At 45.9% G+C, this 27,829-nt stretch overlaps 2 protein-coding genes across 7 annotated transcripts in view; one reads left to right on the forward strand and one right to left on the reverse strand.

Moving 5' to 3' along the window:
* On the forward strand, nucleotides 1-25,800 carry rapgef3 (Rap guanine nucleotide exchange factor (GEF) 3). 6 transcript variants are annotated; one of them, XM_030353892.1, is made up of 29 exons: nucleotides 1-78; nucleotides 2,738-2,820; nucleotides 7,272-7,316; nucleotides 12,450-12,556; nucleotides 12,665-12,786; nucleotides 13,880-14,120; nucleotides 14,654-14,738; nucleotides 15,174-15,234; nucleotides 15,851-15,927; nucleotides 16,030-16,176; nucleotides 16,556-16,665; nucleotides 17,378-17,466; nucleotides 17,624-17,702; nucleotides 18,365-18,515; nucleotides 18,698-18,780; nucleotides 18,888-18,918; nucleotides 19,121-19,202; nucleotides 19,471-19,608; nucleotides 20,354-20,451; nucleotides 21,190-21,315; nucleotides 21,675-21,856; nucleotides 22,335-22,425; nucleotides 22,903-22,953; nucleotides 23,269-23,356; nucleotides 23,793-23,857; nucleotides 23,980-24,034; nucleotides 24,148-24,219; nucleotides 24,402-24,501; nucleotides 24,553-25,800. In XM_030353892.1, the coding sequence occupies exons 1-29, from the start codon at nucleotides 39-41 to the stop codon at nucleotides 24,566-24,568; spliced, it is 2,715 nt and encodes a 904-aa protein (XP_030209752.1). In that variant the 5' UTR covers nucleotides 1-38; the 3' UTR covers nucleotides 24,569-25,800. The 6 variants fall into 6 exon arrangements, with proteins under 6 accessions (XP_030209752.1, XP_030209742.1, XP_030209761.1 ...); XM_030353882.1 differs by having other exon boundaries at nucleotides 24,402-25,800; XM_030353901.1 differs by having other exon boundaries at nucleotides 2,738-2,814; nucleotides 24,402-25,800.
* itga5 (integrin, alpha 5 (fibronectin receptor, alpha polypeptide)) overlaps nucleotides 25,225-27,829 on the reverse strand; it is a 38,608-nt gene continuing 36,003 nt past the window's right edge. Inside the window, exon 30 of the mRNA XM_030353870.1 lies at nucleotides 25,225-27,818. Within this exon, the coding sequence (XP_030209730.1) occupies nucleotides 27,735-27,818 (84 nt within the window). The 3' untranslated portion in view covers nucleotides 25,225-27,734. The remainder of the gene's footprint in view (nucleotides 27,819-27,829) is intronic.

Genomic DNA, 27,829 nt, shown 5'->3' on the forward strand with positions numbered 1-27,829 from the left:
GAGCCGATGAGAAATGACAAGAGTAGCAGGCAAGCAGGATGTTACGAAAACCTCTCAAGCCTGAAGAAAAGACCTCAGGTAAAATGTATAAAATAAAAATATCAGATATCTTTGCTGAATAAAAACAACACATTTTGGGTTCATTATGTAATGGCATATAACGCTCAGTTTTCAGTGTTGTGAGATCCTTTTAATTTTGCTTCTCATGTATGGAATGGAGAAATAAAAATACATATACAAATATAAAAATACAGATACAATTTTAGCGGTATTGACTTTATTAACACCATTGTCAACCTTAAAATTAGGTAATGTCCAGTGTAATAGTACAATTGCCACCACAGAGTGGTCACTGCAACCCTTATTTGCTCTTAAATTATTCCTAAATTACTATGGGACACTGCAGAATACTAAGATTACCGTTATAACAAGTACATTTGTGCAGAGACTCAGTAGCACACAGCACTGCATGCTTTTTGCCTTCATCCATAATGACCTTTTAACCTTCCAACGTCTGCCATCATCAGCTTCATTGTCCATCATCATGGGGTCTGGCTGTGAACTAGCCATTAGAGTCTTGTGGAAGGAAAAGGGTGTTCACGTGCTTGTGTTTGTTTACATATGGGTGTGTGTATATGTGTGTATGTGCAGGCGAGGGGAGGTTTGGGGCATTTTATGTGTGTGTGTGTGTGTGGGGGGGGGGGGGGGGAGGGGGGGGGGGGCTTATCTGTGTGTGTAAAGGGGATTGGGCAGAAGACAACAACCCCAGTTGTCTAAGGAGACATTCCATGGGCGTAGAAGCGTTGCAGGAAATCCTTCTCCCTTTCCCAGAAGAACACTCAAAATAAATACACACACCGAACTACAACCACACCCACACACACTCATCACATTGGACATACATTTTACGTTAAACCTTTTGTTAATGCCTCACACAAGATGGCAGGAAGATGAGAAAACGGGGAAGCATTATTTCATATCACACTTTTGAACTGTGATATCATATGAACACATCTGAACACATTTTCCAACATTGGTCCGTGCACTGAATGGCTGTTGTATCACCACTAGAGGGCAGCATTACTTCGAAATGTTGTACAGCCGAAATTGCCTTCTCTTATTGAGTCAGGAATTAAGAGCTTTGACATTGAGAAAAGAGTGAAACTTAATCTAGAATTTGTGATGATAATAAGAAGAAGAATAATAATATAATCAAAATTGTAAGAATAACAACACAGCTGTGTTCACAGGTTCTCTGACCATCAGCTAGATAAAGTCGTGGCCGGTCGGACTTCCACACAGCCTTTTTAAAAAACCACTTGCTCCACATGTCCCTCACAAGGACAATTATCATCATTTCGATTGCACATTTACTTCTCGCTTGAGATTGGATCACATCTGGTAATGATAGTCAAGTATCACTCGACGCTCTCCAGCAGCATCTCTTCCAGTCATTAGCATAAAACCTGCAAGACATTGACCTTCCCCTGCGTGTCTCTCACCGCAGATAGGCCTCAGCTATGTTCTTTCTTAGCCACGTGAGCCTGTTTACATTCCCTTTCGTTCATAAGAAAGACAACCAAAGCTTCCTCACTCCTCGAGAAGTGTGCATCACCGAAGCCACTGAGCAGGGAGGCAGAGTTATACCCAACCCTAGACGTCAATACTCGTTTGGCAAGGTGCGTCCTTTGGACTGTTTGTTTCCTTATTTGTATGGATCTGGGAAATCTAAGCTTTTATGAAGGAAACGGAAATATACAAAAACCCGCTGAAAATAGAACCAGACTGGTGAGTAGTTTGATGTCATGCTGGTGGTGAGGAGAACAAGGCTCTGCAGTTACAGCGCAGGAAGATAAAGATTCAAGTTGATCTTGTTTGTTATAACTCGGCAAAGCAACTTCGCACTCTATCCTCATACTATGCATTCTTTTGTTCAGGTTAGTTAGAATGGAATAATTGAAGGATACAGGTCCTATACAAGTGGGCTATGGATTGCTAAAAGAAAAAGCCTTTAGGACACACACACACACACACACACACACACACACACACACACACACACACACACACACACACACACACACACACACACACACACACACACACAGAGAGAAGCAGTGGTCAGGGTACTTCAGGGGGCAGGGCAGCTCAACTGAACTCTGGGTTGGTGCAGGAAGGGCAGTGTTGGGCTGGAACAATAGCTGGGCTTTAAACAACTCTGTCTCTTATGTAACATGTCCAGCCTGCTGTAGCCATACCACACAGTAGGCCACGGGAGACATTAGTGGAATACACAGGAGTACTACTTACTGTTTAGTATTATACATATTTAATAGAATTTAGTTTGTCTGGTGGCAGACGATTATGAAAATCATTGCATTTTTAAATATCATTTCTCGAGGCACTCAAAGTGCTTCAGATGGCGTGTTTATGTGTGTGTGTGTGTGTGTGTGTGTGTGTGTGTGTGTGTGTGTGTGTGTGTGTGTGTGTGTGTGTGTGTGTGTGTGTGTGTGTGTGTGTGTGTGTGTGTGTGTGTGTGTGCTTGTCAAACACACCCAAAAATAAATCAATGAAAAATCAATGGGTTTGTAACGTGTTGGTCGACAATGTCGACCAAGTTACACACCATTGATTTTTCCTCAATAATGATATAGTTTCAAGGCTTATATAACAAGTAAAAGTGATGTATATTACAGCATAATAGATACTTAGTGATTATTGATCTTATTTCATTCAGATACGGCGGCAGCCATGTTCTCCATGGAGGCAATAATCACAACGTTATTCCCATCCAGACAAGGGACGTCGGTGCAGGTAGAAGTAAGTTATTTGTTCACAATCAACAATGAACGCAGTATTTTATGCACATTAACATCCGTATTCTAGCCTTATCTTCATCATTTTTGGGAAACTTACAATGTAATCCAGCTGAACAGTCACATTTGATCGGTAGTTTGATTCAGTTATTTCCCCTAACAATATTGATATTACAGAGAGCAGGATTTAAAAGTGTTTGTGAGCACTGGGACTTTCAAATCCGGGGAGACACAATCCCCCTTCATAAAAAAAATTGATTTATCACGATAAAGAGTAGCCAAGGGTATATTTTCATTGACTAGGGCCTCCTGTACATTGGCAGCCCTCCAATCACACCAATATCCTCAACCCATCGTCAACGCCAAGAGTAAACAGCCATGCACTCGAAGAGTGGTCGTGTGTTAACTAGTCTCGGCCCATGCACAGTGCAAGCTCAGCGTCGCCCCAGCCATCGCAAGCCCAAAGGTCTGCCCTTGAAACTCTTTATCTCAAGCCCACATACAGCAGTGGGCCATAAATCTAGCCCATCTGATAAGTAGTCCTACTGGCATGTTGTGTGGCGTGCATGGCCCACAGCGCAAACAGCAGCAGCAGCAGCCTGAAATGCTGTTGCGAACCACCTGTACAGCACTCTAGGCAGTGCATGTGAAGAAGTAGGCCTATAGTCTCTTACTGTACAAGGACATTTCAAAGGAAACAAGCACAAAGCCTAGCATATATAATATACTTACTGGCTGGCTATATTGTTATTTATTTTTAAATTAAATTGAGCTACTTAAATATCTCATCTGCTTATATAGACTATACTTATAGTCTAGATATAAGCTTCTTAGATATCCTCCATGCAACGACGATTCCTAAATTCAAAGTAATTGTTAGCCTACACAAAATACGACCACAGACGATCGCAGACGGTTTGATTAAACGAAATGAATGAACAACAGACTGGAGCGGCTAAACTGAACGGAGCGCTTTAATCTCTGATGAGGCGCTGTGAAGCGCACTGACCCCGCAGCCCGCGGGCAGCAAAGTGCGCCTGTGCTGCAGGCGGAGGGGCGGCTGTGCTGCGGGCGCTGGGGGCGGCTGAAGACACAACTTGCGCGTTTCCTACAAAAACGTGTCGTCATGCTTGTTTGGATACAGACGAAGAAGCAGCAGACTTCTCCAGTGCCTGGAATTTTTGTGAACATAATTTCTTGGCAGATGACGTCTATAGCTTATAGAATCCTGTTGCTGTTCTTTGCTTTATAAGTCGAATTAAAAAAACATATATGGACTCCTGAATGGATCTGACAACTAACTGTTGCGCCTACTACTGCTACTACCACCACTTGTACGCCGTTAATGCACCGGTGTGATATCTAGCATACCTCAAAGTATGTCTCGAGTGGATCGACCGTTCTGCGGAGTTGCTGTCTGTCGCTGTGGTTGGTTTTCTTATTAAGAGAAGACCATGCATCTCTTCCGGAGTTACAACTATCAAGTGTTCCCGGACCGAGGCGCCCTGAAGCAGCGGGCGACCATACGAGGCATCAGCTGGGTAGGCTATTCCAGACAACGATCTAATAGGACAATGACCTATTTAGTGCCATTAGGAGGTAGTTGCTTTTAGTGGACGATTAGTTATTGACTTAATGCAGATGCGAAGAGCAGATTGTTACCCGTGATGTGCTTTGAAGTAGTAATCTTATTAGGCTACTGTTAGAATAAGAAGTATAGAAGGCTGGTATTGCTGTCATGTTATTGTCGTTAGAAGGTTGTTATTGTTATTATAGGGGAATTATGAAATCAGACTCACCGTGAGTACAATAGTTCAATTATACCTAATTAAAGTATAATCAACCCAATAGCAAGAATTCTTCGTTGGTAGTATGATGCTGGTTTTGATTTATGGCATAATCCTATAGTGCCTCTAGGGCTATGCTATCTTAGACGGCAGTGGTTGGCAGTGATGGCAGAGTCTCTCTGCTGGCGCTGTGTCTCCTACTGGTGTTAGCTGCTGGTGTACATACTGGTGTTCATACTGGTGTTCATACTGGTGTACATACTGGCCGAGTGTCTGCTACGCTGAGGACTACAGGTTTGTCAAATTAAGATCAGTAAGTAACATGTTAAATAACATCCTATTCTTTACCTACATCAAGCAACATCTTAAGGATTATTAGAAGTATTAGTAAGTTATAAGTATTGACAGTATTTTTTTTGATACAGAAGTGGAAAGTAGAGGAAGAAATGGGACAAAGACATCATTTTTGATTCCTTATTAAAAATGCGGTTATTAATAGTGCATTGTTTATTGTTCACCTCCATCCACCCCTTTTTACACTCCTTCACGGTCGTCGTTGAGGAGCGCCAGTGTGTGCTGAAGAATGCACAAGAGGAAGTTCATGTAGCTGGAGCCATCAGGTCACAGGAAGGGCCAGAATAGGGCTCTAAATTTACTGGACTTTGACTATTATGAGACATTACTTCAAAGGTCAATTATCTCACCAAACATCTCCGCTGTGACTTTTTGCAAAAGGTTAAACATGTTGTTTTTGGGAAATCTAGAATCTCTATTAGAATGACATTAGGTTTAATAATGGCACACGTCAATCAGTTTTCCCATTAAATGTTGCATATATGCCCCAACAGATACATTGTTTGGTCACCAAGATGCTCCAGCTTCTTGGCTGCAGTCTATTTATTTGAAGAGAAGAGGATATCAAAACTCACATTTCCCTTTTTCAGGGTTCTCCTCTCTGTGTGACTCGTGACTCATTTTGTCATGTCAGATAGGATCTAATAAATATATACAAAGCCAGAAACAACTGACACGAATGCTTGAGTGACTTGAGGTGGACGGCAATGTAAGCAATGCACACACAGTGCCATCCTACTGACCTCTGGGACATTTCTCCATTAACATTCTGGGACAATACCACAGGCAGCGGCATTCGCAACATTGTTTGAGAAATTATGTGCAGACGGTATGCGCAAAATGCTACTCTCTCTGTTAAAGCATTTCTTGCACTCCACCATCTATGTTTCGTCGTTTTGTCATTCATCGGCGTGCGCAACGCACCCTGAGAGAGAGTCCATTAGCAGGAACTCCTCACTGCTAAACACCAAGCCGCCCAGCGCCTCCCAGGAAGCAGGGAGAGTCATTAAGGGATGCTGGCTGCTGCTGTGGTTGCGGTTGCATACCGGCGCAGAGGTGCTAAGGACCAAGAGCAGTGTGCAGAGCAGCATGCCTCGCATCCGAAATGCTCCTCTGTCGACCCACATTGCTGTTTACGTTTTGTTTGAGTTTTTCCTCTCACGTTCCCGGGCGCGTGTATTTAATAGAAATGTGTTGTATTCTCTCAGACTCCAGAGCCCTTTCAGGTAAAAGCTGTATGCATATGTGGTGACCCTTTGAGGTTCAAGCCATTCTCCTCTCAACGTTTTTAAAGAAGCTGTTTCGAACCAAAAGGCAGTACACCACTCTCTCACCTTGTGACGAGGCTGGCTGGCCACCAGGCTGACTCACTGCCATTATGAAAGTGGATTTACAGCTATGGCCTTGGGGGAACAATTTGAATGAACTGGACTGTGAAATGGTGAGGAATAGCAGCAGATCAGCAGATCTCGCACGGTGTGTAAACAGGTAGACGGGCTGTCATAAACCGCTCCTCTAACAAGTCACATGTGCAGTCTCACACAGTGTCAAAGTGAAACGATGTTGTCTAAAGCTCACAATAATTGCTTTGATCCTAAAATGTACCCCTGAACCAAAACTTAGGAGCAACATTTGAGGCTAAAGCACAGGTCTCCCCCATAGCCCTGTATAATAAACATCATCATATTAAGCATATTTCTAAGTGAACTCAGCTGGAATGGTTCCCAAATTTCGATAGGCAGCACAGTAGCTGCCAGGGGTCATAAACATGGACATAATAACATTTGAGGCAGGGAATCACTTCATAAAGAGGAAGTTCAGCTTAGACCAAAGTGCATGCATGACAGATAGTAGGTTAAATTATATATATTTTTTGTTTAGTTTTATTAATTCTGTGATCTGATCTGGTCCAAGCTGTTCTTTTAAGACTAAGTGACACTCGGAGGTCTGACAACGTTGTTAATCCTTGGAAGTTAACGCTCACTTTGCGTTCTCCCTTCAGCAAGATGAGAAGGAAATTGTCAAATGAAAGCAATTCCTTTCATCAAGAAAATGTGTGGCGTGGGTGCGGTGTATGTGTGTTTGCTGATGTTCATGACCCATCCAAAATTCTCTTTGTTGTCTTTAAATACACAGAATCATCAAGCATATTTTATTCATTTGTATTTTGATTTGAATAACACACATAAGCCATTGCAACCCAACATACTTGAGGTACCTTGCATTTTATGGTCTGCATCAAAACTGGAAGCAGTGCAAAATGTATGAGAATTGTATGATTCTAATTACCCCTCTCTCTCCCTCTTTTTCTCAGACCCCACTACCAGAAAGTCTGGATTCCAAGGACCCAATGAAACAGGTGTGTTCGGCAGAAGCAACAACAATTAACAGACTGATGGACCCGTCTACGGGTACATCGGCCTCCACCTTCCCATCGCTCACCACTTAGCCAATGTTCTGTTAAGTCTGCATCTGCTTCTGCTGAACACAGTGTCAGCCATTGTTGGATCGAAAGGGACTCATCAACATATACTAATTCAAACTGTATACAGCTTATCGAGACGTGCAGAAGGAAACATTTTGAAATCTTAGACCACATGGTCACTTACTTCTTCTTAACTGTCTCATTATTGTCTATCTTACAATCCACACAACCTTTAACATTATTGGTCTTATTGGGACTTAAACCCCTGACCCTGGTATTATTAAAATCGTGCTTGTTAACATCAAAATCACATCTCATCTATATTTCGCTGCTTATTAACTCTTTGTTGCCACAGTGTCCTGCATGTTAGCTCATCAGCAATCTGGCTATTGGCTGATCATTGACGACAGTTGTAAACCCCGTTCTGCACGGACTCTGTGGTCATGTCCAGGTTCCTCAGTGCCCGCTGCTCAGAGTTGCTGTGCTTGCATCCTCCCAAATTGCTGAACTTGTTCTTTTTGTTGTTGCTCCGTTCCTATCTTCCATTAACGCCCATGCGAGTGCTAACTACTAACCATGCATTCCTAGCGTGGCAGTGAGGAACAAGGACTCAGAAGAGCATGCCAGGGTACATATCCCTCATTTACCCTCAGTCAATCTGCTCAGGCCCTCAACTAGACAGCTTTCAGTCTATCAAAGGATCTTCCACCAGCTCAGATAAAAGGGGAAAAATTAACCCCCTTTCTGAGGACAGACACTGTGTATTTCTATGCATCAGGCCTCCTGGTAGTTCACCCTGAAATAAGTTCTTCATTATTCCCCTCAAACAAACAACCGAAGCTGCATTAGCCCCAAAGCCATGTGTGTTTTTCCAGGACTTGTAAACATCAAGCCGGGGACTATCTTAGAGGAATCTCCGGTCACGGAGTTAGTGATTTCCTCTTAGAAGAGGTTGTCTGAATGCTGGCTATGGTCCTACCAGGAGAAACACAACCGCAGGACAGAGAGTAGAGCTCTGTAGGACGCTCTACCTTATAACATGCATTCTTATGAAATGGTCTACAATTAGATTGATGGACTGGATTACATTGTGTACAAGAGATTTTCACTTTCCGTCCATCAAGTTAACATTGCACATGAAAGGGCACCACTGACGTAGTGTTGCTAGTTTAGCCACGGTAAATGAGTGGGGTTGGACCTCTATTGCGAATGGAAAGGGTGTTATATTTCATTGTAAAGACAATGAAACACAGTTTCCAAATACAGTTCCCAGCTAGTGTTTGTAGACCTTTAACGTATTTACTCTATGCTTTCCTCTCGGCCGGCCCCTCCTCAGGGTTACCCCTATAGGATGACCTTCTACGAAGCCCAGCCTAGATGGCTTTGAGGGAATGCTGTAGTGCTGTGGTGACTGTAGTAGAGAAGAACGTGCAAAAACCCAGCCAGCTTGAAGTATGTGGCTTAGTGGCAGACAGACGCTCACTGAAGGGGATAAGACAGGTAGGCCGGGGGGGGGGGGGGTTTCCACCCGGCGTGTCGCTTGTAGAGGAGGAAGCGACGGGGGTTAGAGAAAGTTTCGGCCACAGCGGAAACATGCGTCGCGTTGGAACTCTCAGCCCACCTTCTACGACGGCGACACATCGTTCAGTCACAGCGACCCCACGCCGCCCCGCTCCTCCAGGCACTTCAAATCAGGTCAAACACAGACCGCACCTGGAAGTCCCTGTTCCACTCAATGACTGCTAGGTACTGCATCCAGTGCAGTAATACAGGGTCACCACAGGTTTAGGGTTCTCATGGCATGGTGGTACCGCTTGTTAGACACACAGTACACAGTTTAAGGTAAGGCCTGGCTTAGTCCAGGCTTAACACTTGAGGTGAGTGAATGGATTACGAGTTCGAGCATAACGGATATCCACCAGACTCTCACCTTTGGTGAAGGTCTTTGAGGCTGAGTGGGGACAAGTTGGACCCGTGGTTCATTTAAGCAACATAAGGCTGTGACCTGCATGCGATGCAGCCTCTTAAAGGGCCGGAACCAGGCAGGTGTAGACAATTCAAGGCCAATGTACTCCAGGGAACCGCTTACGTAATTCTAGTGTCGTGTTGTGGACGTTTTTATTGGTGCGATGGCCTCCAGGTCTGTGAGGTTAACCGCTGCTTACGCAAGCTAGAGACGCTGTCACTGTGATGAAGGGAACGGCCTCCTAGAATCCATTCCTCTGGATCTTGAAGTTGACGAGCATGAGAACGTGACTAGGGGTCTCCTAAGGGTGGAGGCAGGGGCCGCCGCTGGTGACCTGCTGTCTGCTCCGTCTCCTGGGAAAGGGATATGTGGGGGTGAAGGGGGGGCGGGGTAGACTCTAGGGAGCCCGTTAGGGCGGCACAATGTCAGCTCTGGGAATTGGCCAGCCCAATATTTGTGGCAATGTTTCTGTTTGTGTGTGTGTGTGTGTGTGTGTGTGTGTGTGTGTGTGTGTGTGTGTGTGTGTGTGTGTGTGTGTGTGTGTGTGTGTGTATGTTTGTCACATTGTGTGTGTCGCATTGTGTGTGTCGTATTGTGTGTGTGTGTTGCATTGTGTGTGTCGCAGTGTGTGTGTGTGTTTGTGTGAGTGTGTGTGTATGTGTGTGTGTGTGTGTGTTACATTGGGCATTTTGTTGTGTGCGTGTGTAGGTATCGCTGAGTGTGTGTGTGATAATGTAGTGTGTGTATATGTGCCTGTGTGTGTGACAATGTGCATATGGGTGTGTGCGTTTGCATGTGTGTGTGTGGGTATGCGTGTGTGTGTGTGTGCGTGTATATGTCTCGGTGTGTGTGCATGTATGTGAGACGATATGGGTGTGCGGGTGTGTGTGTGTGTGTGTGTGTGTGTGTGTGTTGGTGCCATTGCCTGTAGATGGTTTCATTGTGTAGGTATTTGGTTTCGGTGGATTCCGACTCAGAGTTCTTGTGGGTATCCCCTGTGGATGCCGGCCTTTGTGTATTCAAGTCCCCTGTTCCAGGTGCATTCAGAGAGCGCTAATGCAGTGTATGATGACTCTTACAGTACATGAGAGGCTCTGTGAGAACAAGCTTTATCCGGCAGACAGGGGGTCAGAGGCCTACGATCATTTCTCCACGGTACACATTGGTTAACGGGGGCCAGAGAGGCGGGCGGGGGGGGGGGGTCCCAGGAAACATGAGGCAGACTGATGTGCCGGCTGCGGTCGGTCCCAGCCGTTGGCGGGAACACTGGAAGTGGTCAGCTGTCCGGGGCTCTCTACGCAGGCTCCGCCCATAGCCCCACCTTGGACAAACAGCGGAGCCTCTGGGAGAACAAACAGACGGCCGTCTGAGTCACTCGTGGAGTCACAAGACCACGAGGACAGAGGAAGGAGAACAGGGGCAGAGGAGGAGGAGAGAAATGTTGGGGTTTTCTCTTTGAGCCGCAGGGTGCTGTCACTGAGACGTACACGTCTCTGTTGTGGCACAGTACGGTCAAATTAATATTGTATTCATACTAACAAAGTAAGTTGAAAAGCTTAGAACCGACGCTTTTCAGCATCTAACAAATTATTCATTCAGTTTTAAAACCTTACACTGGATGGTACAATCTAGATGCAGCAGTAATATTTTGGCATGTTTGGTCAGCATTATCCGAGAACTTGGGGATCTTCCACACTATTTTCAGATCATTTTAGGTCTAGAGGACGGGCTGCCATGTAATCCTTTTGGGGCAATAGTGTACGGTTGTTTTTGTCACCGTTCGGCTCAGATTATATTCTATCATTATGAAAAGGATCCATACAGAGAAATGCAACTTTTTTGTTTACCTTTCACTTGATGTGGTCAGTTTGATTTTGTGTCTTATCAAGTTTTGCTGGAGGAGAAGTCTCACGAGAGTTGGGTTCTGCAGGAAGAGAGCGTTGGAAACGGGAGTGAGAGCTGAAGAAAGTGCTTGTTTTGTTAGGCTGTTATCTAAGAGATTGGATCAAGGAGAATTGAGATGTTAACGACCAAGGGAAATTTCCGGCAACAGCGAGATTTCGGAGCAAGATTTCCGGTTGACAGGCGTTAGTGGAGGATTACATTGCAGCCAGTTTTCTCGGATAATGCAATAATCAATAACGGTCCAATTTCATAAATAAAAATAATATCCATTAGACGCTTAGAACTAAATGGATCAGAACATATGTTTAAAGTCCCTTCATGGCCACTGTAATGACATTAACGGAGAACGTGCCTTCTGTGTCGGCCAGTGGATGTACTGTGGAGTCCCAGAGCTCAGGTGTGGGAGAGTATAAACCAGCCATTACTTTTCTGGCTTTTGTTTGATTAATTCTCACCATTCTGCCTCCTACACTCCTACACAAATTACAGTCGGGCACCCACACAGTTCTCGGCTCACAACCGTGGACATGTTTCACCTCACAAGCTTCCCATGAGCACGCTTGCTCTCTCAGTTTCTCTCTCCCTCTGTCTCTCCCCCTCTCTCTCCCTCTCTCTCTCTCATTCTCCACCTCTCCCCCTCTCTTTCCCCCTCTCTTTGAATTTCAATCACTCCGATGCGGAAGCACTGATGAACACTTTGCTCTCTAATTTACTTTCCTAGCCTCTGTTTTCCACCGACAAACTGTAGAAGCGGGTTGTTTGTGTGAAGCTTACCATCTGCATATATTCTCATTATAGCTCTTGTTGCCAGCTCTCGCTGTTGTCTATGAATCTCCTTGTTTTTCATCTCACCTTATCTCACTATCTCTCCCTCTCTCCCCTTCCCTCTCCCTCTCTCCCCCCTCTTTCTTTTGCTCTCTCTCTCTCTCTCTCTCTCTCTCTCTCTCTCTCTCTCTCTCTCTCTCTCTCTCTCTCTCTCTCTCTCCCTCTCTCTCTCTCTCTCTCTCTCTCTCTCTCTCTCTCTCTCTCCCACTCTCTCTCTCTCTCTCTCTCCCTCCCTCTCTCTCTCTCTCTCTCTCTCTCTCTCTCTCTCTCTCTCTCTCTCTCTCTCTCTCTCTCTGTCAAACTCATACATAATGTTATGCTCCTGATGATCTTCATGGATGGGCTTCTATTTCCTCCTCCTCCTGATGTAGTTTGTATCAGATCGCATCCTGAAGGCGGCGAGGGTGGTGTACAACAGCTTGATAGAACGCAACCCTGCCCTGATCCGCGACAGAAAGCACCACCTAAAGACGTACAGGTATTTTCCTACTGGTGTCCTCTTCCTCTTGAAAATGTAATGGTATCTCTCGCTATGATACTAGCTTCATAATAAAACTCTACCTGTTTCCTCATCTCACGTCTGTAGACAGTGCTGCTCAGGTAAGGAGCTCGTCGATTGGCTGTTGAAGCTCAACGAGGGCGGCCAATCCAGGAGCCAGGCGGTCGGCATGTGGCAGGTGTTGGTGGACGAAGGCATTCTTGTTCATGGTGAGGGAAAACGGAAGTGCTTTGTGATTAACAATGGTTACAAACCTGCTCAGTCAAAACAGGTGCATCGAAATCAACCACGACCATTTTTTTTATTATTTTAAAGCCATTGCCTATTGTATTTGGACAGTCTGTGAAGTTGTCCGGTTTATGTCAGTTGTGTATAATCTAACTCAGACCTCAGTAAACACAGGGGTTTTCAAGATTGGAAAAACCTTCATAGCACAACAGAACAGCTTTGATGACAGCAGTCTGCTGGAATTATTTTTTCTAAATCATGTTGTTGAAATGGTTCAGGTTGAAATGCCATATTTGAGTTTCAAAGAGGTGAATTCAAAATGAATAAATTCAGATTACTTTAACATTGCAATGTTATGAATTCAATATTGATATACAAAATGCAATAGCTTTTAAAATTCAGAACATTATGGTGATTTTTTTCAATAGGAGCCAGAAAAAATCCTACTTGTGAAGGCTTACACAATATTTATTTTATTTTATTACTTTTGATGTTGTGCTTGTTTGTTATGGATTTTGAGAATAGGGAATGTCTCAACCCCCCCCCCCCCCCCCCCCCCTTCCCCCACCAGTATTTTACATGAATGTGCAATTAGCCTGAATAGCGATGATCTGAGTGCCATGACATGTTTGACAATGTTTCCTCACTCACCACAGAATTCAGACTCCACTCGTGGTTTTGTGATGAGGCCGTTTTCATCCAGCATAAAATGGAGAGTAAAATACACCACTGCAAACCCCACTGCAATCAGGACAGAAATACTTCACCAGAGGACGAAATGACTCTGGTGAAGCACGAAAATGACCCAGAATGGTGGCACATTTATCATAGATTTGAATTATGATAATTTACTTTGCGATCAAGCTAGGGGCTATGTGGCCGGCCCGATTTGGACACTTAAAAATAGCCACTTGACTTTTGGGATCCTCTCTCAGTATCTTAGTTTTAGTATTTTTATTTTCGAGTTTTGTACTGATAACCGTCGAGTTTCGACGGTTATCAGTACATTTTCCACCCTCAACGGTCCTAGATGCCTCCTTCAGAATATCTTCTGCAATTTGTGCCAATGTCTAGTGAAACAAGAGCTGAACTACCACGACAAGGACACCCAGTTCTACCGCTTCCTGGAGTCAGAGTTCAGCCAGGACCCCTTGAGGTCCACGGAGAAGGACCTGGAGAAAGACTCGGAGGGGGACTTGGAGAGGGACTCCGAGAGGGACTCTGGGAGGGACTCAGAGGACGAGCTCCAGGAGGGCCTCTCGCTGCTGTCCCAGATGGGCCCTGATGCTCTTCTCACCATGATCTTACGCAAACAGTCAGTATTCTCTCCAGTATCATCACTACACGATAGCTGGTGTGAAACTATGTCCTGGATGTTATGTGAGAGATTAAAAACAGTAGGCCTACTAACAAATCCTATGAATAAAATGCGTGTGTGTTGGTGTACACTTTATGGGATTGCGCTAATTACATTACCGGGAATATCAAGTTGGTGATTATGAAGGTTCACTGAGCATGTCATCGATTAATTTAGAATTTGAAACAACGCAAGCCTTAGAAGCGATCTCAGGCTCATTTCATGTCTCAACACAGGATATCCTATATGTTTCTTTAGCCTCTGTATCTGTCGATCTGTCCCATGCGGACTGATAACATGTGTGTGTGTGTGTGTGTGTGTGTGTGTGTGTGTGTGTGTGTGTGTGTGTATATGTGTGTGTCTGTGTCCCTGTGTGTGTGTGTGTGTGTGTGTGTGTGTGTGTGTGTGTGTGTGTGTGTGTGTGTGTGTGTGTGTGTGTGTGTGTGTGTGTGTGTGTGTGTGTGTGTGTGTGTATATGTGTGTGTCTCCAGCCCCAGCCAGAGGAGTGCGGAGGACCTTGAGGTTATCTATGAGGAGCTGCTGCACGTCAAGGCTGTAGCCCACCTCTCCACCTCAGTCAGTACACACACACACACACACGATTTATACTCACACACGCAGTTGGAATAACCCTGGTCCACATATCCGTCCCATTTATATGTGTTGTTGAATAATTGTTTTAATATACTGTATACTACACGTGAACACTCCGAAAATAAACAAAATAACCCTTTTTCCCGGGATTTATTTGTTTTTATTAGCGGTTTATTTGCTATTATTAGTGTGACGAGACGATCGTCACGCGATATCCCCAGTTTGAGATCTCAATCATGGGATATTGCCCAATATCCCGATAGCGAATCAATCTAATCGCGCCATCTTAGGAGGTTCACGTGTAGCATATACTAATGATCAATAGTAACGATTGAAGTCATGGCCTGGTGGTTGCCTGTCCAGTGTGCTGCAGGACCTTCTTCAGTGTGCTCACCTTCTGCAACGTTGTGCTTGTAGGTGCGCAAGGAGCTAGCGGCCGTGTTGGTGTTCGAGACGCACGGCAAGGCGGGAACAGTGTGTGAGTGGGACAACCTCGTCGACACTGGAATGTACTGGGAGATAACCTTCATTTGAGCACACACACACACACACACACACACACACACACACACACACATACAACTTTACACACATGCACAAACACACACAATGTTGTCTCTCATTCTCACATAATGAATACATGAATGCACAGGCACAAACACACACACACACACACACACATACATGCACACACCCACACACACACACACACATATATTCACTTTACTCATAAACAAACATACACACACACACCAATCCCATGCATGAACACATGGTCTACAGTTAAACACACAGTACCAACACCAACATGTTTAGTTTGTCTTTTAACCTTGTCCTGAACACCACTCGTCGTACCATGAGAACTCTGTCAACCAATGTCATTGGTTAAACATGCTGCTCTCATCACTGTATCACTAATATTTACCCAAGGTCCATCCAGAATCTTTGTCGTCCCCTCCTTCACAATGAAAGTGGAGAATCCTATGATTTATGTTCAGTTTATTTATTTTAGTTTTTAATGAAGAGGTAGAGGTGGATGTGGGTGTAAATGACCAGCATGACGGCGCCAATTCAAAGCTTTATTTGTGTTGCAGTGTTTAGCCAGGGGGACAAAGGCAATTCCTGGTACATCATCTGGAAGGGCTCCGTGAACGTGATCACGCACGGGAAGGTAAGCTGCTCGTGCGTCTTCGCCCCTTTGACCTCGGAAGGGCTGCGTGAGTGCACGTGTCTGTTCCCGACCCGCTGACCGACGACACCGAGCCGTCCGTAGGGTCTGGTGGCGAAGCTGCGCGAGGGGGAGGACTTCGGCCAGCTGGCGCTGCTGAACGACGCGCCGCGGGCCGCCACCATCATCCTGAGGGAGGACAACTGCCACTTCCTGAGGGTCGACAAGCAGGACTACATCAGGATCCTCAAGGTAGCCCAGCGCCTCATCCAAGCTCATCCCCAGGGCTCGACACGCAGTCGCACCTGTGTGCAAAGAGCACATCCAGAAGTAGCATGGCTCTAATAAGTATATGTATAACTAGCATGCTTTCAAGTCACACGTGTACAAGTTAGCATGTGTAAAAGCATCTCATGTATGTATCATATCATCACATGTGTGTGTTTGATGATGTGTGGTAGCCTATGAGCAAGTAGCGCTTGTGTTCACCTGTCTGTCAGACAGCAGGTGTGCAACGATTGTCCGTGTGCATTCGCATTTCCAAGCCGCCACATGTGGGCGGCTGGACAGATCTCCTGGGCGTGGTCGCGGCGGGGCTGCTCACCCGGGCTGTGTGTTTATTGGGTCTCAGGACGTGGAGGCGAACACGGTGCGCCTGGAGGAGCACGGCCACACCGTGCTGGTCCTGGAGAAGAGCACCACGGACTCCACCGATCAGGGCGGGGCAGGAGGCAGCAGCAAGTAGGCATAGAGGCGGGGTCCACCGGGTAGAGCCCGCCCCTAGACCCCTCTATCTCCCATATCCTGTCCTACTCACTCTACATGAATAGGATAAAACCTTTGGAAGTAAATCTTTGAATCAGTAAAGACGTGAGCAGAAAGGCCTCCCAGCCCGGCACACCCATCCAGCTGTGGATCCAAGCACGGTCCACAACTGTGGCAACACCCTTTACTTACGGGCTGTCCAACCAAAACACTTTTCACAGTCGCTCAGACACACTGAAAGGAGCTACTTCACTTTGCTGAGGCTGTTGGTGATTTTAATAACGCAGTGTTCTTATGTTAATATTTGTCTATCGTCATGTGGCCGGCAACGGACTTCAAACCCTCTGTTTGCAGAGAGTTTTCATCACACCCTCGAGTGTGTTTTTCCTTTTATCCCCCCCCCCCCCTCAGTGAGATTTAATAATGCAGTGTTGACTCCTCTTTGGTGATGTGCTGGCATTGTTTGGTCCCCTGACACACTCCTCCATGAGACCTCCATGATACTCCACCCACACTCTCTCTCTCAGTTCTCTCTTCTTACACACTTCTCCATGATACAACTCACACCCTCTCTCGGTTCTCCCTCCTGATTTCTCTCTTGTTCTCTGCCATCAGTTTTATCTACTCTAGTTCAGCGATCAAATCCACTTTTTCTAATTCCGCTTTTTCCCGTCCCCTGAATCCAAAGGTACACCGTTATGTCGGGAACGCCAGAGAAGATTCTGGAACACCTGCTGGAGAAGGTGAAGCTGGACACTAACGGAAATGACACCATAGGTGGGGGTCCCGGACCGGTTCATCTCCTAGTCTAGGGCGCTCTCTGCATTATGCAGACCAAAGTCCCTATACCTAGAATGCTGCTGCACAGCAGTTTGTCAAACTGCATTGTCATGTACAATCAAATATGTGCTGAGATTTGTGTGTTCCTCCACAGATTCCTGCGTGGGGGACTTCTTACTCACCCACAAAATCTTCATGGCCTCCAGCCAGCTGTGTCCAGCTCTGCAGCACCAATATCCACTGATGTTTACTGTGAGGTGGCGGGCGGGACTGTAACAACAGCGGCGCTGGCGTCTGCACATGCCATCGACATGACAATGTCAACAGCTTGCATTCAACACATTCTGTGTGGCGCAAACCAACTTTGGCACGCGAACCGCGTTGGTTGATTTAGATAGCGGAGTTGATTATCACAGAAGAGTCGTTGCAGGAACCGGTTCCGCTCATATCACTAATTATACGTTTGCTCCCTTTATGTACCAGGGCACTTGAAGAAGAATAAAGTAGTAAAAATAAGTCTACTACCCGTGCCCTGGTATATAAAACAAACAAACCTGTAATTTTGTGTTTTTCCTGCTATGGCGCCTCTGTGAAAAGGACCTATTTAATGACACCACCAACAAGGTTGTGTGATTGCAGACCAATTAACATGGTCCCCAATCAAGTGATTGTGGACCAATTAGCGTGCACCAGACGAAATGGCTAGGACAATTAGCTGGCGGGAGATTGGTCAAGTATGCAACAAAACAAACAAAATCCATAAAAAAAGTAATTGCGCATGTTTTTGCTTAAAACACGCGCACACAAACACAGCCTCGACGGGTCTATGTAGAGGACAGCCCAGAGTATTGTATGTGACCAACGCTCGCTGCCGGGACCTTAACCCATCGCGCACCTACCACGCCCAACCGCCCAAGGGCTCGGAGCTGGAGAAGGCAGACTACTCGCTGGCGGCCAGGCAGAAGGTGGTGAAGCTGCTGGGCCAGTGGGTGCTGCTCTACGGCCGGCTGCTCAAGGACGACCCCGTCGCGCTGGACTTCCTGGAGGTGAGGCCCCCCCCCCTGCGCTAGGATAGAAACACACACCGGCTTCACCGAGCGGGTCAGACGCACCCGATGGGTCAGTGGCCTGAGCAGGACCAAGAGAGGGTGATGGGGGAGAGGGGGGGGGGGGATGCTGTGGGCTGCTGACGTTGTGTTACTCATGGGGTTCTGTTGGACCCCAACAGAGGCTGAAGAAGGAGGTGGCAGCGGATAGCCGGCTGTCCACCATGCCGAAGGATCAGCTAAGAGAGAGGAGGAGGACTCGACTGTAGGTTGATATGATCTATTTTTTATCGATTATATAGGATCTATTTCGTTCTTCTTCATATTACCTGATGATTACCAGATTTTTTTACTGGGTTGGTATCTCCACAGATCCGAGAATGGAAATCATTCCCTTAGCAGGGTAAGTTGGCTGACTCTTTCACTGAACTCTATTTCTAGGAATGTGATCATGACTAACGGGTAGACTCACAACTAGTACGACCAGAAGAACAGCTTCGGCACACACCTTTCAGTTGTTGTCGTTGGAGATTAATGTTAATGTCATGTTATTGGCACCTGTCATTTGAATGTCACCCACGTGCTCCATTGTTCCCTCCCTGCAGCAGCACAGCCAGCAATTTGATTGGTTCTGCAACTGCGAGGAACCAGTGGGGAGGTTACAGCCAATCAGAGGCCAGGATAAAGGTCAGTTACGTTGGAGCGTAAATATGGGCATCTCAAACCAAATGTGTGTGATTATAATTACAGGGAAGCAAAACAGTAAGATGATGTAATTCCATTTTGCAAATGTCATATTTCTATGCCATCCTCATATTTCACCTTACATAACTACCTTTCGATCACAGTTCACATCATTTAAAATGGAACTGTTTAAAAGGAGCCATTTACGGCGAATTATCATGCCTTCCTCTATTGATTATGTCACGTGTTTCTGTTGTCTTTTTTACTCTAGTGTTGTATGAGATTTCTAGGCCAGACAACATCCCCATCACTCTGATGCTCCCAGTGAACACATCCGTACAGGAGGTGCTGTCGGCAGTGGTGAAGCCCGGGGCGGACTACGTCCTGGTCAAAATGAACTCCATGGGAGGTGGGTTCCATGACGCAGCATAGAAACACCTAGCACAGCATGGCACAGCATAAAACACTTACGTATTCAGATTCTGCTCATATCATAACCTAGCAATACATTGCTTTGCATAGCATAGCACAACGCAACATGATATAACATTACTAACATATCATAAAATAACAGCACAACGAAATAGAACAGTGTGACATAATCAAGCCTTAACATAACCTAGCTATTACTGCTTCAGTAAGACACAGAGGAACCCCAACATACATGCTATGTTACTGACATTAGGTAGGATTTAGTTTGTCGATTAGTAATACTTACACACTCATTTTCATAAGTAACATACATGTACAAACAAAGGCCTTTACAATAAAGTATCAGAACCTCAACCAAATGTGTGTATCCAATCCTGGCATAACTCAACCAAACTAAATGGTTGAGTTATGCCTGAAATAATATGCTATAAACTCTATCTCTATGCTACCAAAATTTGGTTGAATTACTGGCACCTGCCAGTAATGTATTAATGTTGACCCGATATCCTTTGGCATTTCCAGCAAACTAGTAGGGTGCAGTATTTTCAACTATTCACACTATGTTTTCTTGATAAGCAAAAAATGTCTCTTAAACCAGCCTAGCATAACAAACCTTAGTGCAAGGTTTCATCCAAAGCAAATCACAAGAGCTATTGTGAGGTCTGATGAACTGTATATGAACTGAAGAATAAGCCTATTCTCTGGGTTCCCCTCCGCTGCAGACAGGGCCCAGCTGAAGCTGGACTCCAGCGCCGTGTCCGTCGGCCTGGGGCTCAACGAGAGGCTCTTCATGTGCACCTCCAGCCAGGTGGAACGGCTGGTGAGTCTACTGTTTACATTCCGCCGCGGGCTAGAGATGGCATCTAGCGCATGAGTGCCTCCCAGTGGACCACACCCACACCCCCAACCTGTCACTGTTGCTGTCACAGTCTGGCGAGTACCGAAACTAAAAGTATTTATTTGACACTCAATAACCTCGTAGTGCGTAGGGTCGGTTCATCAGTGGTGTCGTGGGTCTATGGATGGTGTTTAAGTGAGGGGTGTGTTGTGGGTGCATAAAGCAAGAACAACCATGTTGCCCAGCATGAGTCCACCTCAGTGCCCCCAGAGAGAAGGACAGCACTCATGCACATGTACTTTAGCGACCCCAATCAACCGTGCCTGCAACAGAAAAACAGGAAGGGGTGAGGTCGTCCCAACACAAATAGCATTTCACCAGGTCAATGCACTCTATGGTGCGGACCTGAGGGAAGAATGATCGCTGCATGCTAAATAGCGGTCGAAGGCTTGTAGGTCCTTGAGTCTCTCCAAGCCCATCTCTAGCTCTCACTCTCTATCCCCTTCCCTCTCTTTTTCTTCCTCTCTCGGTTTCTCCTTTTCTCTCTCTAACCCCCCTCTCACACACTACCCTCACTCTCATCCTCCGTAATGAAACACTCTCCTTCAATCTCTCTCTCTCTCTCTCTCTCTCTCTCTCTCTCTCTCTCTCTCTCTCTCTCTCTCTCTCTCTCTCTCTCTCTCTCTCTCTCTCTGTGTCCCTCCACTCTGTGGCTCCCAGAGGCCCCTAAAGGAGCAGCAGGGGCCCGAGCAGGGGACGGCAGACGCACTGGAGCAGATGTGCTCCAAAGACGTGGCCAGTCAGCTGACACACTACGACTGGGAGCTCTTCACTGCCATGCATGAGGTACGCTCGTCCAAACAACGCATTCCTGTTCCCTAGCAAGCCCTGTGTGTCATCATGCTTCGCCATGGCGACCTTGATCGCCTTCACATAGCATGGGCTAATACGTGCTGGAAGTCGCTAAATGCTAAATCCGAAAAACCCCACTCAGCGCAGACAGATCCAAATAGTCAGGAGTGACGTCACGTCGATGATGAGGAGGAGGAAGCAAGTGCTTGCTTAGTGCCAACAAGGAAACAGGCGTTTGCTTGTGATTGACATTCTCAAAGGCAGCCGATACCTCAGTTCCAGTATCTAACCAGATAGAAATCTCTTCTGGCTGTCTTCCCGCGTGCCTCACACACGTCTACACACGTCTTCAGGTGGAGCTCATCTACTACGTCTTCGGCCGCAGCAAGTTCCCCGGCGCCACCACAGCCAACCTGCAGCGCTTCGTGCGGCGCTTCAACGAGGTGCAGTACTGGGTGGCGACCGAGGTGTGCCTCTGCCAGGACCTGATGAAGAGAGCCGCGCTGCTCAAGAAGTTCGTCAAGATCGCCTCTGTGTAAGGCGTCGCTTTGGTTTGGTTTAGAATAAAGGATGACCCGTGAGTTCAGGGCCGGCCTGCGGGGGGCACTAACCCTAACCCTTGATAAACCGTCTCTTAAGGCTGCTGTAGGTGAGATTACAGAGAGAGAGCAAAATAGAACAAGAATTGTCAATCCAAAAAAAATATATATATATATTGTATATAAATTGGCTCATACAGAGGAAGGACCAGTCGACTAGAGCATTTCACTCACTAACAGCTGTAGGGTTACATTCAAATAATGGCTCTTAAATCCTACCTACAGTACCTTTAATCAGTTGATTAGCTGAACTTGATTTGAATTCAGAATCTGAAATGCGGTTATCAGTATGTAAACACCTCCCTGGGCAGTAATGTGATTATTCAGCCCGATTGCCCTGGTGGTGTTCATGTCAACACTCTCTGAGGGGGCTTGGAGTGTTGTCCTTCCTGAGCCCGGTGCTTTGCTCCACAGGCTGAAGGAGCAGAGGAATCTCAACTCCTTCTTCGCCGTGATGTTTGGACTGAGCAACAGCGCAGTGCAGCGACTGTACAAGACCTGGGAGGTTAGTGGACGGGGGGTCCTGGGGGGGGCAGGTGTGTGTGTTATGGTGGGGGGGAGGCTGCAGGTCACCTGACAAGTGACCATAAAACGAATTAAAGGCCTCCTTGAGCAGGACACCCAGACCACTAGCTTTGCGTGTGTGTGTGTGTGTGTGTGTGTGTGTGTGTGTGTGTGTGTGTGTGTGTGTGTGTGTGTGTGTGTGTGTGTGTGTGTGTGTGTGTGTGTGTGTGTGTGTGTGTGTGTGTGTGTGTGTGTGTGGAGGGGAGGGTGAAAACCGTCATCAGCGAGGGTCGGGTGAGTGGGTTAGGTAAAGGGTGAACAAGGGTTTGGTGAGTGGGTTAGGTAAAGGGTGAACAAGGGTTCGGTGAGTGGGTTAGGTTTACAGTTAACAAAAAAGCAATTCATACGCAGTCAAGTATTCTGCTGCAATCTGGCTACTTTCACAATGACACTTCTTTGTGTCTGTGTGTGTTTGCAGAGAATACCAAGCAAAACCAAAAGGATCTACTGTGCTTATGAGAGGTTGATGGTAAGTCTCACACAACCTAATGCAATAGAAGATCATAATGATATGTATGCTATAACTATTTAGTATATGCTACACGTGAACCTCGTAAGATGGCGCAATTTGATTGGTTCGCTATCTGGGGATATTTGGCAATATTCCATGATTGAGATCTCAAACTCAGAGATAATGTTTTCATCGCATGACGGTCGTCTCGTCACGCTAATAAAAACAAATCAATCCCAATGTATATTTGTGGAGTGTTCCCGTGTGGTATACACACTGTAGTCTGTACTATCTTCGGCGAATAATTGCTAAATATCTTCGTGCTTCATGCAGGATCCTTCGCGGAACCACAGAGCCTACAGACTAGCGGTGGCTAAACTCAGCCCTCCTTACATCCCCTTCATGCCTCTGCTGCTCAAAGGTAACGGGTGCCTAGGTGATCGATACTACACACAGAGCTGCCAGCTCACCTCCTGAACGCTTCATCCATGAGCAGTAGCAAATGAATAGCTGTGCTCCACATCGACCTCTTTGATTGTTTATGTAGGCCTTAGCTGAAACGGTCCGATACCATTAAAGTACACCTTTACTGAAAAGGTTATCGCTAGGTCGAGGATTGATCGATATGTGTCCTTTAAAGAAATGTCTTGTCATCTGAAAGAATAACTGATTGATACGATTATTTATAGACATCATGATAATGTCAAACACACACATTGGACGCACATTAAAAAGTGCCTGAGACATCCAACAATAGGTCAACATGTTACAATACGTTTCAAAGCCTGTTGTGTGACAAGTAAAGATAAACCGTTGAAGTTAGAGGTTAAAGGTGCATTTGTTCCGTCTGTGACCAGACATGACATTCATCCACGAGGGAAACAAGAACTACAAGGACAAATTAGTCAACTTTGAGAAGATGGTGAGTCAAACCAAACTTTTTGTTCATCACAAATGCGGCAGTTGCACCAAATTAATTAACTTTAATGTGAAGGCTCTCGTCTCATTTGCATCGGACATAAAATGCATTTCTATTTTCTGCAGCGGTTGATCGCTAAGACACTGAAGATAGTGCAGGGATGCAGGAGTCAGCCGTACGGTAAGCTGCTCAGCTCGTTGACGCCATGAGGCCCTCACACTATCATGTGAGGTTAACAATGAGTAGACTGATAAACATTATCTACTCTGTACTTCTCTCTCTCTCTCCTGCAGTGCATTTATCCCCAACCAGGGGGCTGGCCGACCGCATGCTGCTGGAGGCCCCTTCCATCCGCATCTCGACGTGTAAGATACCACTCATAATGGTCCCACGTCTCCTATAGGGTGGACATTTACAAACAGTATAGAGCTTATTAGCGTTAAGGAGAAACTCCTTGTTCAGAGGTCAGCTAGAACGATGTTATTTAATTTAATCCTCATACCAAAATGGGTATGCAATGTTATATTTTCTTCTTCTTTGGTTTTAGATTCTGACTCTCTGCCTTGCCGGAGTCCCAGCAACATCCGGCTGTACGTCCAGAATCTGAGCGTGATCGACAACCAGTGCAGACTCACAGAGCTCTCCAGGACTTTGGAGTGCTAGGGCCCGGACCAACGCAGACTCACAGAGCTCTCCAGGACTTTGGAGTGCTAGGGCCCGGACCAACGCAGACTCACAGAGCTCTCCAGGACTTTGGAGTGCTAGGGCCCGGACCAACGCAGACTCACAGAGCTCTCCAGGACTTTGAAGTGCTAGGGCCCGGACCAACGCAGACTCACAGAGCTCTCGAAGGACTTTGGAGCGCTAGGACCCAGACAAGCGCACAAAGAACTTATAAATGCACACAGAGCACCTAACGCCACGCACCGCATCTCAGACTGAAGGCCGTCCCCCGATGAACTGATGCTTTTTGCTCTGGATTACACTTATGCAAGTGAGGGAAACCGAACGTTGGTTTTCATCAGAGAATGAAGGGCACTACTTGTGTCACACCAGTGACCTCTAGTGCCTTGCCAGTGAACTACAGATACATGTGTGCGCTGCCTATAGAACATAAGCCTAAGTCTGGTGCCTACAAGGACATTTGTGTTGCACTCTCTGAATACCTGCTTTTGGATAAGGTTACAATGTTGATTTTAGAGCCAATGTATATATGGGTCAGAGGTGATTGGCTGATGAAGTATATTTTCACATGAAGGAGAAAAAGCACTGAATCAGCACAGAATCATGTCATGTTACACTTGTTTTATGTACAGTTTTTGTATTTCATAAATTATTTTTGGAGTTTAATGAACACAAATCGCAGTGTGTAAAAAGGGAAATACTTTATTTAAAATACAAACTTTGAACAAAAACAAAATCCCTAAAAACAAAAATTCTCCCCAATATGGGGTGAGAAGAATTCACAACAAACAATTTATCATTTGAATTTAAAAATAATCTTCTTGTCAGAAATATATACAACTTATTTTAGAGTCCAAGAAATGGGGTTGTTTAGAAAAGTCCTGACCCTCCTCCGACTAGAACCGTGGATGAAAGATCGCATCATCATAAATAACAGGTCGGAAAATGATGTTACAGATTGAATCAATTACCAAATTAATCTAAAAGACAGTCTTCTGAAACTGTGAAACACATTTGTTGTTTTTTACTTGACATAAGGCTGCGCTAAAGACAGAACAGCTATGTGACACATATGGTTAGTAAAAGGTGGTGTTTAAACAGGTGATACAACTGCATGCCACATTCAAATGTGACACCACAAAATTATCTTGAGCAGCGAACGCGGCGTGTTTCTGGGGAGGGGCTCAAGAGAATGTGCTTCACACACACGGCAGGTTTGTGGTACAAAAATCTGATAGCAAAAGTGGTCCAAGATGTATGCACTGAGGAAAAAAAAACACCACAGTAGAAAACCATGGAAAAACTACCTCTTCACTGCTGCCATTAGTGAGAATATGATGGCCTGTGAGGGAAACATAAGGCTTCAAGGACTCTTAGATCAGATAGCGAAGCAAACACAGAAATACGCTGAAAACAATAAGAACGCATGAAACCGATCATAATAGTAGATTACAAATATTGCACTTCCAAACAACATGTTGTTTTCCCAGTGCCCTTTCCGTCATTGGGTGTCAACAGAATACGCCCCTCATTTTGATGGCAGCCATTGATTGTGATGGGATTAAATCCCCATGAAGATGGAAAGTCTTTGCGGTTCCACATTGTGTTCCAACGATTACACCATGGTCAGAAAAAAATAACGACATAATTACGACATCAGAGCAAAGGGAAAACAGTTTTCAACCGATTCATACAGAAAACAGACATTCATAAATACACCACTCACACACCATACTTATGTGCCCGCATACATTACGCATTTCCTACGAGCACACATCCTCACAAAGGTCATTAACTATCTACATTTAAGGCACCTGTGAAACCCTATGCAAATACTCCACACACAACCTGTTCAATGTTCGTTCCCTGGGTGGATCCGCAGCCCTCTGTGGCAGTGCGGTGTGACCTCACTACCCTCCTTGCTAGCACACATCCTCATACACACGCGAGCCCTTTAATCAAAGAGGCCGTTAAAGCCTACAGAATCGCCTGCGGTGAGCTGATACCTCCGCAGCATGGAGCGGGGAAGACCCCACCACCGCCTGCACCCCCAGAACACATTTCCTCCACCTGCCCTCAGGCTCCAACAGGACGATTGTCGCTTCTGCTCTTCAAGACATCGTTATGTAACAGTGGCTTTACAAGAGGTTCTTCCTCCTGATCTTTCTGCCTTTTTTATGACCTCATGAGAATACAGCAGCCCCGTTTCTGAGGGAAAGGCGACAGCAGCCCCGCCCGCTGTTGACAGGAGGACGGGGGCCTGGCTCCCTGGCAGGTCGTGGGTTCCAGTCCCCTTCCCAGGTGAGAGAACAGGATGTGGACGAGGCTGCAGCAGGGTTCACACCCGAGGCGTGGATGAGGCTGGAGCGTGTTCATACTCGGGACCGCGGCAACGAACAACCACCAGTAGGAGACCAAGGCTGACCTCCGAGGAAGGTCTTCACACAGTCTTTGGTGTTTTTATCAGTAGATTCCTCCGTTGAGTGCAAAAAAAAACGAAAAAACAAAACAAACAAAAATAAAAAATGTAACTACACTGAAGTATCCACCATCCTCAGGCAGGTTGAAATGAGGTTCATCAACGCTTTGGTCAATCGTGGTGTTATATTATGTTTAGTAATAACGTTCTATTCTACACTTACTGTCTTTGGTTCAGCGTGTACCTTTCCAGATGAATACCATGGATTCCTATTTAAAAAACTACAAGGATTTTCAGAAAGGTGGACAGGGAGTTTGGGATGAGTCAGCATTGGGCTGCGGTCCTTCAGAAGTACATGCAGTCTTTTTAGCACCAATAATAAAGTGTTCAAACAAAATGTATTATGTGGAGGCGTGTAAAAAAACTAAAATCCTCAGGAACCTTTCATTCCATAGTGTAGGACAAAATATCTGGTGGTTCAGTCCAACCTTGAGCCTGAAGCCAGTTTCTACCGAGCAGGAGAAATAGTCTTGATCTGTCAGTTCAAAACACTGCAGAAAAGAAAGTGTAAAAAAAAAAAAAGCAAAGACATTCATTTGGTTTGGAGATCATTTTGGTTTGTGTCGTCTCATCTTCTAGTGCAGCACAGTGGAGTTCCAGTGGTCGTTTCTCCTCCTAACTCTCTTCACACTGCAAAGTCTGATCGCCTCTCCTTCTGTTCCTCCATTGCAATCATATGGCTCGATCCTGCTTGTCTGCGGTGGGCTCCGGGCCCTCCTAGGCCTCGGACGCAGCCTGAGGCTTGAGTTGGGCCTTCTCCATGGCCGTGCCGTACGGGAGAGACCTCTTGAAGAATCCCAGCTGTAGGCGCG

This window comes from Gadus morhua, chromosome 1 (assembly GCF_902167405.1).
Source record: "Gadus morhua chromosome 1, gadMor3.0, whole genome shotgun sequence".
NCBI classification, from domain to species: Eukaryota; Metazoa; Chordata; class Actinopteri; order Gadiformes; family Gadidae; genus Gadus; species Gadus morhua.